Source organism: Gavialis gangeticus, unplaced genomic scaffold (assembly GCF_001723915.1).
Source record: "Gavialis gangeticus isolate Ggan-Ray unplaced genomic scaffold, GavGan_comp1, whole genome shotgun sequence".
Classification (NCBI taxonomy): Eukaryota; Metazoa; Chordata; order Crocodylia; family Gavialidae; genus Gavialis; species Gavialis gangeticus.
In genome coordinates this window covers 140,820,831-140,832,479 of record NW_017729032.1, presented here as the reverse complement: position 1 = coordinate 140,832,479, position 11,649 = coordinate 140,820,831, and the positions used below count along the sequence as shown (strand labels likewise).

The 11,649-nt window shown below is 40.5% G+C and overlaps 1 protein-coding gene across 4 annotated transcripts in view; it reads right to left on the bottom strand.

Moving 5' to 3' along the window:
- ATP11A (ATPase phospholipid transporting 11A) overlaps positions 1–11,643 on the bottom strand; it is a 305,123-nt gene extending 293,480 nt beyond the window's left edge. For all 4 annotated transcript variants that reach the window (XM_019524853.1, XM_019524854.1, XM_019524855.1 and 1 more), the window contains exon 1: positions 11,497–11,643. In XM_019524853.1, the coding sequence (XP_019380398.1) occupies positions 11,497–11,535 (39 nt within the window). In that variant the 5' untranslated portion in view covers positions 11,536–11,643. The remainder of the gene's footprint in view (positions 1–11,496) is intronic.
- Between the last annotated feature and the right edge of the window lie 6 nt (positions 11,644–11,649).

Genomic DNA, 11,649 nt, shown 5'->3' with positions numbered 1-11,649 from the left:
CCCTGCCCAGCCCCATCCCGCGCCTGGCCCCAGCCTTCTGGCACTTAAAAAAACCCCTAAAAACCAAACACTCACTGGCTGCAGCAGCAGCAGCAGCAATCAGGGCCTCTGATGTCTCATGGCAGAGCCTCCCCCCCCATGCTGCATGGGGCAGTGGGGAACAGCAGGGATTGCTCTTCACACTTGGCACCCATGTGGCAGCTGCCCCATGGCATGGGTGCAGTGTGGCTTGGCAGAGCGCTGTGTGGTGTCTGGGAGCTGGGGTCACTGAGGCCGACTGCTGCCGGGCTCCGGCTGACATGGATCCACCCCAGCTCCCTGGCGGATCAAAGTGGGGGTGGAGAATCGAACTGGCTCAATTCCCCAGCTGCCAGCCCAATTCCTCTGGGAGCTGGGACAGCTCCATGTGTCAGCCAGAGCTTAGCACTGCTCAGCCCCAGTTCCCAGACAGTGAATTGAATACTTCCCTATTTGCACAGGCCTAATGAGCAGCCCTGCAGGCCAAATAATGTGGCCCTGTATGCTAGACTGCACCAGCATGCAGCCAGATCCCATCATATGGCACTGGGCTCACAGACCAACCCCACATGCCAACCTCACAAAGGACACGGCCTACAGACTGACCCCACAACACTCATTCAGCCCTTAGAACCAGAAGATTGAGCACCTATAACTTGGGGTAGACTTTTCTCAGTGTACCCTACCCTCTCCTCCCCATACAGAGAATACAGGATGAGACAGATCAAGAAACATGACACGTACCAAAAAAGTCACACCATCAGGTGACCCTCAGACTATACCACCTCTATACTATAGCAACAAGACTTGGCCACCAAGAGAGAGAGAGAGACACACACAGATGGACAGAGAGGAGAAAAAGCTTATGGGAACAAGTGAGCTGCACATCCCACCAAATCACAAGCTGCAACAAGTTTTACTTTCTCATAATGCCACTGACACCCCAAAAAAGTGAAAAAAGAACCCTGAATGCCAGCCCCACTGTTTGGTCAAATGAGAAAGTCCCTTCCCAATTCACAAGAAGCCCACTCTCAAACAACCAGTCAGATGTATTTGGTAGGGACTGTGGCAAAATCAAGTTAACTTTTGAAATATTGGATAAACTTGAGAGCATGTCCATGCACGCAGACTCAGGAGAGGGGGAGCCACATGCAGTGGCTGGTCTGTTCTCATTCTGTCTTGCCCTGTCAATAGAAAGGGAGAAGACCTGGTAAGAGGAAGGGGAAGCAGGCCCCATTTTGCTACTCACGCCTTCCCAAATTCTTCTCCCTGGCCACAAGACACTGGCTCACTAGCTCTGCACTCTGGTCCAACGATCACTGTCGAAACAATTACCATTATAGATAGCTTAAATAACTGTGAGACTAGAGATAGTACCACAGGAACGGTTTGGCATTTATTCTACTTAGAGGAACGCATCATTCCAAAAATTGTCTGAGTACTTCTGCTACATACCAGTCATACTTTCTGGTTGCTTAGTCAATTCACTTTCTACCTTTTGTTAGTTCCGTCTCATATAACCCATTGTTTTTCAAAAGGAGCAATTCTTTTCCTTAATGCACAATTAAAGGATTTTACATTCTGACAGACATAACTGCAGGTTCTAGTACTTAATGGTAGGTAGTATTCAGGAAAAGTCTGCATGAAGCCTACATGTTTGACAGTAGATCAAATACTACTTCTGATTTAGGCTCACCTCAAGATCACTTGGTTTCATTATGGACACTAAATAGTTATGTTGGCTACATTATGGACAATGAAACAGTTGTGCACTAATTTGCAGGTGTTTATATTTACCTGTTATAAGTGCATATATAAAACAATCCACTAACACAGTACTTTTAAAAAAAAAAAAGGGCTACATAAAGTGCTAAGCATATTACTAGTATTGTAATTGCATTAGCCAACAGGCAATTCAAGAAATCCATTCTAGTTCATCGACATGTCCATTCAGTGACATAAATTACAAGCACCAGGTACAGGATATCAAGTTTATTTTTCATATACTTATCAATAATATGCCCTTTATTTAATACATTTTTTTCTGCTTAATATTTCTTAAAATTGAGAGCTAAGCATTCCAGTGTGTATTCATTTACAAAACTTTTTTGGTGCATTAACAGATGTGCGTTTCAGTGGCTCTTACAACATCATATTTTCGTAATGTTCTAAAGGAAGACCCTAATTGTCCTTAATCCTTTATTTTAAATAGGTTAGATGAAATCCTCTTTTGACTGAAGCAAAGAGATTAGTCAGTGCTACCAGGAAGCAGAAACATTGCTTTTCTACTTAGGGCTTCTCAATAGAAATAAGGAAACAAGTTAACTGGATGCAAGTTTCACAAAAGAGGGGGAAAAAACAACAACAACAAAATCTACATAAAACAAAGGAACGTATTAAAAATGCACATACATCAACAATAAGTTAATTCATTCCCAGTTCTTAGTTCCACAACATGTTTAGCTTCACAGCAGAATGCAAGTGCGAGTGTCCCAAAACATAGATATGCAGTATCTTTCAGCAGCTATATGTGAAACATTATGCTGAGCCCCTTCCTACTAGTGCATATCCAGAGGCATAGGAAAGAATGCAAGAATCTAAGGTCTGAAATGTAAGACTTCTAGATCTAGGGATATACTGATACCCAACTACAGTATTTATCCAGCTTTCCTTCCCATATTCACAAGTTTCCCCATAGTCAATCTTAAATGAGTTTATCCTCAACTGCTTCCCTGTCTCACAGAAATGCTGTCATAGCCCCCTGCAACTAGGGAACTGAGGCATAGATCAGCTAGGGCCCAGACCTCCAGAAGTATCTAGCTAGGTGCATAAACGCCATAGAGAATCTGAGCCTAAAAGATTTGCCGAAGGTCACCTAGGAAGTCTAGAGACACTTGTTCAATTCTATTCTCCGCTTAGGTCCTATACCAATATTATAACCACTAGGTGGTTCTTCCTCACTAAAATAATCTAGTACATAACACAAGTTTCTTTTAGGGAAGACTCGCTTATTTGTACACCAATGTCTCAAATGCTTTTGCAACATCAATAGAGCTTAACATCTATGATACTAAAAGTTCAAATTCAAATACTTTTCAAACAGGTATTTAGAACACAACTACTTAAAGTCATTACTGTTAAAATGAAAAAAACTGGTGTCTGCATGATGGAGAAAGGCTCCTTGGTTTGCCTTGTCTACCTGCAGTTGTTGCCATGGAAATTATAGCAGGAGGTAATAGTATTCCAGTATCATTCTGCCTTACAGTTCAGACCAACTTCAACTGAGGTATCCTGTGACAATTCCAATGGAAATGTTATCCTATAGAAGGGTAAACCGGCGAGCTAAGAAGCAGTAGTCTGAAAAATACAAGTAAACTACAAGATTTAAATGATGATACTAGCTTGTTTTTTTCTTCACAAAATACAGGCAAGTCAAATTCCATTTCATAACAGGTGTTCCAACATCTGCCTAGCTATTCTACTAGCATAATTTTGTTTTTCTGGGGGCAGGAGGCTTAGTGATGGAGGCAGAGATGGGAAATTAACCTTTGCCATCTCAAAGACACAGATACACACAAATGCAATTAAACACCAGAAGACAATTCAAACAATTTACAATACTTTTTACGTGCTAGCCCAGTTACTGTACTCTGAATGTAGTTTAAACCAATTTGACTCAATTAATAAGAAGTATAGTTTCACCTCTTACTTTTCTTGGTTTCAGTTATTAGCAAGAAATGGGACAATGAGTAAAAGGAAAAGCATAGGTATTTTAAATCTATCAAGAGTGCTACTTCCAGCACCATTCTCTTAAATTCCCAAATGTCTATTGAAAATGCTTCTTTCCTTCAGCAATGAAGTTCAGTTGCAAATTAGTATCTGCATGAATACCCAACAATTTTGCAAATAAAAAGAAAACAAAGGCTATCAAAAGATAAGAATGCCTACGTACTTCTTTTCTTATAAACAGGTAAATATCAAGATAACATATTCTAGTGCTAAAAATGTCAGGGTTAAGAGGTCTTTCAGAAATGTTGTTGACTTAAGATGGGAACAATTCAGAGACTTCAAAAAAAAAAGTTCTTTAATATAAAAGAACTTTGATGAATGTAAAAGAGCAATATTTTGTAACCAATACCTACCAGTTTATAATATATGCTCTGCCTTACAGAAACTGAACCTGTTTACTGCTGTACTTTCACAGGTTTATTCAAAAAAGAAAGTCATATTCTTCATTATAAAAGGGATGCGTGTCTGGTTCTGCAAAGAACTAAGCCACTGTAATTCTTCATAAATTTCTTGGGAAGCAGAGAACAAGAGATAAGAGCAGACAGCTGTTGGTTACATGAGAAGCTAATTAGTTTTGACTGTATATGGAACCAAGATGTATGGTCACCTTACTTATCTAGCAGTACCCTGCTTAAGGAAAATTTAAGTGCCAGCTTGACTCCAGGTGCAATCAGCAAGGGCACACAAAGAGCCAAATGATCATGGGCTGCAGAAGTTGCCTATATAACGCTGCAGAATGTACCACGCCACAAACATCACAAGACAAGAGTACCATCATAGGTTGGCACATAGACTTTGTAATAGTACAAGGTCTTGCAAGAAAAGAGATTAAATAAAGACTAAATTCCAAAACAGAGTGTCTTAATTCTGCATAGATATAGATTTCTAGGTGAAGTAAAAGCTAGAATACTGACTATGTGAATGATGTTGGAGGAGGTAATGATGTTTGTGTTTCAGTTCTTAGAATTAACCTTTGAAATCCTTCAAATTCAACTGTTCTTACTCTTTCAAGATGATAAATTACTGCCTTCCGGACAAAATTTGAATCTGGAAGGGATGTGAAGTTGAGGCATGCTACTGATTTTTTTTTTACTTAACTATTGTTATACCCAAAACTAAAAATGGACAATACGTTAGAGAATTTTTTTTTTTTTTTTTTTTTTTTTTTTTTTTTTTTTTTTTTTTTTTTTTTATACAGGGCTGCTTTGTGTACTTGATAGCACTAAAAATGCAAAGTATTTTCCCTAAACAGTCAGCTAGAGTGCTTGTTTGTGTGGACCTTACACCAATACTTAAAATATATGTGAATATAAAACTGTACACCCACAGAAGTTTGCCTAAAGGAAGGTACAGCACCTGAAGCAACTTTTGAAGTTGACCATGTTTGTTTAAACACAAACAGCTCCAGACTAATAAGCCTAACTGATTTCCCTCCAACTTTCAAGTTAAAGCTCCATCAGCCTTTGTTATGTTGAAGTGTATGAATATTATTTCAATTTAGTATTAAGGCATTCACTAGAAACAGCAATTTTAAAATTATACTCTTAACATAAATGGCACACCATTTACATCAATGACTGCAAATACAGCATAGTAGAACTAACATGAGATGCCACATAAATATTGTGGCAAATACACTGAAACCTTTTATATGTAATTTCCAGATTAGACCATTGTTATGCCAATCACTACAATCATTTTACTCAATTAAGACTACACTTTCAGCCCACTTCTGTTACAGTGAGACAAAGCATACAGTTATGAAGCCATTTAAAAAGTATTTGAAAAGCTCAGCCAGTTTAAAGGACTAATGTAACAGCTCTGGGGGTTCTCCAGGGACCAAAGATGCACAGAGATTTCCTTTCTAGAGGACTGACAATTTATCAGATACAATACATGATACTAAAATAAATGTTATATTATATACATTTCTCTCTATTTATGTACTGCCAGTAACTATTTAATATTCTGAAATCAGATTTATGATCCTGAAGTAATGTGGGGGGACACAAAGGAGCAGACAATACAGCAGCAGTGTCAGTAATTGTAATGTACTATATAAATAGGAAAAGCAGGGCAATTGTAGGGCAATAACTGCAATTCTTTAACCTAACCAGTCCTGCCAAAAATAGAGCAGTTAGCCTGGACAATAGTATCTACCAATCAGGGACAGCTGTCCCCGAAATACAGTGTAGGCAATTACAATAGGTTGCAAGATGTTCAGTGACTGCTTCGTGTCCGAGAAACTGCATGCCAAGAGCAACAGTTTCCATTTTGCCCCAGAAAGCAAGCAACTTCAAACTTGTGCAGCCCTGCACCTAACTAGAAATTAACTTATTTCATGTTTACACATATACACATTAGAAATGACCAAAGAAAAACAACATTCATTTTACAAGAGTCAAGACTTGTGTATTTTATTTATGGGACACAATCCCTCTCCATTATAAAAAGGGGGAAATAATAATTGGTGAGGTTAGGAGGAACTTCTAAATCATTAAGACTGCTAAGGATAACATGAATCATCAAAAGGGAGGTGATGAAGTTGCAGTGAACTATACAAACGAAACCACGCCACTCCATGGCATCTAGACAATGCCTTAAAGTAGAAGAATCTCTCAACATAGTTTTAATTATCAAAGCACCTTTAATTTCTCCCAAGTACTGAATGGTGCCAATTTCTGCTTTAAATGCTAAATTTTTCATGCAACTGCTTATCCAGGTTTTTACCACAAACAAATATTGTTGTGTGCCACACCATTAAGTCTGGTATTTTCAAACTGTGAATCTGACTCCCCTAGAGAGGTACAATCTTCCTGGAAACAGACCACCCTACCCCAAGAGAGGGGGAAAGAAAGGAAGAGGGTTACTTTATTTTGTCTTTACTTAAGATTTAAAGGGAGGTTAGGGGGTGAGGAAAAACAGTCTGCTAAAAGTTGGTAAATTCTGATTATAAAGCTATAAAAATTGATGGATGCATCACAAACGCACAGATTACTTCAAGCTCCCTGTAAATGGACCCAAATGTACGACTCTGCAGAAGAGTCAGTTTGATCAAATTTGAAAAACTTGGGGACACAAGTTACCCAATTAAAAAAAAAAAAAAAATCAACATATGTTCATCAGTTGCAAAGTTCACCTTTCTTTAGGAAAGGGACTTCCATTGTTTAGAATAAAATGTAAAGCTTTAAGACAAATCGAGTGTTTTGACTTGGCAAGTACAGAACTATTATTCAGGTCCTCTTGTTCAGCATTGTGAAAGTTGTATGGAAAAAAATATTTCTACTTTATTTTTCACAAAGATGCAACATGGCATGTTAGATGCAAGCTGAAACCCTCTAGAAACTGTATGCTTAGTAAATAAACACTCAATTCACAAATATTCTACCTTAAACTTAATATAAAAACGGGCATTAGTCAAACATTTTTACAGCACTGTTCATCTTGAAGGATCCCAAAGCATTTATCAGATGTCTTCTTACTGGAATTGTCATATTTCAGTACAATTAAACTTCAGCATCTTTCACATAACATTTTATTCTATACATAACCTTATAAAATGGGTAGGAGGGAACAGAAAAATAATTTATTCAAAAATAAAAAGTGAGGAGGAAAATCATAACACAAGGCTGAATTGGGCAAGACAACAACAGAGTAGAGATGTTATTTTTAAAGCCATTCTACCACCATTCTGGGAGACTGAATACACTACAACATGACCAGAACTTTGATTTTTTCCAAATGTCAAAATCTGCTTTATACACACTGCCTCTGCTATTACTATGTTCCACTACCTAAACAAATAAACAAATGAATTGAAAAATTTGAGGCAAGCAAGCCAGCCAACAGAAGTAGTTGAAAAAGCTACCCATAACTGGAAAACTAGAAGCTCCTGAGCAATGATTGGTAAGTGCTTCACAGATTTAAGAGTTATGTTAGATTCTGTACTGCTTTTCAACAGTGACTGCTGCCTTTCACCCACAGAAAGAGAATGGCCTTTCCTTTTGAATAAAGACCTTGACATTATAACTCATGTATTTAATCACCACCACAACTGAAAAATTATATGGGACTAATGGAAACCACCACATAGAAGCTACAACTAATACAACATGCAGAAGCCGTTTACTGCCCAACAGAGACTAATGGGACATCACACTGGAGCTATGAGCACTCTGCTAGCTACTTCCTTATGTCTCCAGACAGAGACAGCAAAGGAGCCAGCAAAGCTTCTCAACCTTTTAAGATTCAACGCAACCCTAAGAAACTACCAATTCTTAGCTTTCACTCATTGTTTTGACAACAGAAAAATACAGCAATTCTTTTGGTGTAAAGAGCTAAGACAGACCATACCAGGTCAGAACATTTATAACACTATGGCTACATCTTTGAAATCACTGGGTTTATCTTGTGAACCATGTCTATACACCAAGTAGTGCTAATAAAGTACGGCACCCTGCAGCACCCTTGAAAAGATTAAGGCACCCCAGGGCAATGCAGCTTGAACAGACTAGGACCTGGCTATCTGAAAGGCCATTTATTCACCAGGACAACTGGGCATTACAGAGCTATTGTTACCAATACTTCGTGAGAAGATTTGGGGTCAGAAAATTCTTAGTGGCTACCGCACTGAAGTCCTTTCCAGAGGATATTCAACGAAGCACAAGTTTGCTCCTGTTTAGACATAGCATCTCAACAACAGCATTTAATAAAAATCTGAAACAACGAAAGATAGACTGGTATTTTTGCAGTTTCCTATAAAAGAACAAATACCTTCAAAACAAAACCAACAGAGATTCTGCAATGGCATGGTCATCAGCTAATCTTTTCTGTCAATCAATCACCAGTTTCAGGGAAAACATTTAAGATTTTAAGAGTGCACATTTCCTGTCATAGTTATATAAAAAGAAATTGAACAGAGCTGGAAAAAGGAGCCATCCAGTTCTCCTCATACAGAGCATATTTAGATGATAAACCTGAACTGTCCACAACAGCTTCTTCATTTGAAGTAATACATTCAAGATAAAGAAACTAACTGAAATTATAGAGAATGCAAACAAGCAAAGTCTGGAGCAACAGATTAAAACTTACTATTTGTAGATCTCTGCAGGAAAAAAAAGCAAATAAAGATCTGTTCAGTTGTCCCATAAACAGAAACACAGGGTACTGAGATTTGGGAAATACATAAACACTCTCTCATCCAGATTAGGAAATTCCTGGACTCAGTTTCAGTCTATATAATGAGTATAATTAGTTACAAAGAAAAACTTTTAGGTCAGAGACTCTATCCTCCCACAAGTACATGATAATTTTTCTGCAGGGTATGTTTTCACATGCTCCCCCATCTCTCAAAATAGAATATATTTCCTAGCGCAGTCTCTGGTCTGGTTTCCACCAAAAGTGTTTATGACACCCAATTCCTTCAAAGGACTATTCCACAGACTAGCAGAGTTCCTCATTTAGCCAACTTTTTTCCCTTTTATTAGGCCCGATCCTGAAATTGGAACTGCACTGGCAGACGGCTACAAACAGAATGTAAGTGCTTGCTGGTGGAGCTCTTCATGGGCAGAAGAGCTCATCCGATTTTAAGCCTGAAATTTTACAGTTGGATTTTCATGGTGCAAGCTAACTTTTTTTTTTTTATATAGCATTGTATAACTTGAAACAATTCCCCCCTTTCTTCAGGTTTATAATCTAAAGATGTACAAATGCAAGTAGCTTCATTACTATTTCTCCCCACACGCACATGCATGCCGTCTCATAAAAGAACAGCTATTGTTTTAGAAGTCTTTCCACAACGAACTTCTCTTCAGCTCCCAACTTTTCCCCGCTAAATTTCCCCGTCTGAACTGTTCTTTCAATTCAAACATCTTGAGTGCGGCACTCAAATTAGGTTTTACTAGCTATTTCACCATAAAAGGAAGTCAGGTCCTTGACTTTCACACTGGCCACACTGAGACCTCTTTTTTGGATTATTTTTCTTTCTACTCCAGATGCACTTATTTAACCTCAGTTTCCTATTTTTAACCCTTGCCCTTTGTATTATTTCCCTCTTCAGTGGCTGTTGGCCAATTTAGTACATCCAAGATCTTGATCCTTGGAGTGTTAACAAAGGCAAGATTTTTACCACCCGATTCTGGTGCACACTTATCTACAACTCCCTTTTCCCAAATGCAATGCTGATTTTTTTCCTCTATTAGCTTTCAACAGTGGGAATATATTTTTCATATTCAGATTAATTCATTTCCCCCAAAGTACATGTATACAAACGGGTGGCTGCTACACCCAGCATGTCTCTAGGGGCTCTCAATTTGTCCAGAGAAATACAAGAGAAGCCAAAGCAAGTTTCTCCAAACTATACACTAGTTTACTGGGGCATTATCAATCAGGCAACATTACCAAAAGCAGCTAAATACAGCAGAAAACACAAGGACATAAGTCACTACTAGGTGTTGAGGACTCAGCCCCACCCTCAAAATGGGTCCTCATTGTTTGAGGCAAGTTCCAGACTCCAATCCCTCTGCCTTTGCGTGGGGGAGTTCATGTTCAAATCCCCATATTCCTGCCCATCCCTCCGAAAAAAGGATTTCTTGGCCATTTCAGCAGGCAGCTGGAAACTGAGTCATGGTCTGTGACCACTGTTCTTTCCTAGGGTCCTGTGGCCCCTTATTAGTCCTTATTAGCACTGGGTGTGATAAGTGGCTCATGCATCTCAGCTCCCTTGAAACTGTCCCTCCCAAGCCACTTCTCTCAATGCCAAGGAAGCATGGCTTACATTTGAAAGCTCATCTAACTATCCAACTGCATAGATGGTTCAACAGAAGACACCACCCTAAGAAAGCCTTGCCTCTATGCTAATCCTTGTGACTCAGGCTCAACTGCTTCTGGGCTCAGAGTATCTGGGAGGAGAAATGGAGTGACAAACCCAGCACAGCAAAAAAGGGGTGAGGGGGGTGCTCAAGACTCCCCAGCATATCTAAATCTTCAAGGGAGGAGGGAACCATAAGGCTTGTGCCCACTCCCCGTCAGTGCACTTAACTAAGTCCAGTGTAAACTGACACTTTAAGTGAAATTTCAGTTTCTAAAAGGAGTCTCAACTCCGAAAGGAGACCTGCTTTGCCATCAGTGGCCAGTTCCAGCCACCTGGCTAATGTGCTCCCCAAAAATAAAGAAGCAGGGCAAGTTCACTGGATTGCAGAAGGGAACCCAAAGGGCAGGAGGTCACACTACATGATGTGTATTTCAAAGCTAACAAATGCAGAAGCCGTCTCTTTCACCCAGAGGGAATCTCTTGCCCTGGGGCCGCCCAGGTTTCTCCCTCACTTTAGTTCAAATCATGAGACCCTTCAAGCCCTGGCAGATGATCTCTTGCTGTAAGCACGAGGAAAGCAGACACACTTCCTTTGGCTGCTACAGTTATGCCCCTGACCTCAGTGCAAGTCATGAGACCCTTCAATCCCTGCCTCACGATGATCCCTTACTGTAAGCGCAGGGAAAGGAAAGAAGAAGAAAGGGGGGGGGGGGACGAAGAAAGGAAAGGGATGAGGAGCAGAGCGGGGCGGGCGTGCGCGCACCCCTTGCTCCGACTGCTCGGTACTCCTGGGCGCCGCTCCCGTGCGCTGGCGGGAGGGCGGGCGCTGGGGAGGCGCGGGCGAGCAGGCAGGCGGGGGCCGGGCGCTGGGTACTCACGTATCGGTTCACGAGGGTGCGGAGGAGGCTGCAGTCCATGGCGAGGCACGGGTTCCGCCGCCACCGCCGGGCACAAGCTGCAGCCGCCCCGCTCCCGCATGCAGGAGCCGCCCCGGCAGGCGCGCGTGGGGAGCGGAGCCGCCGCGCCCCCTC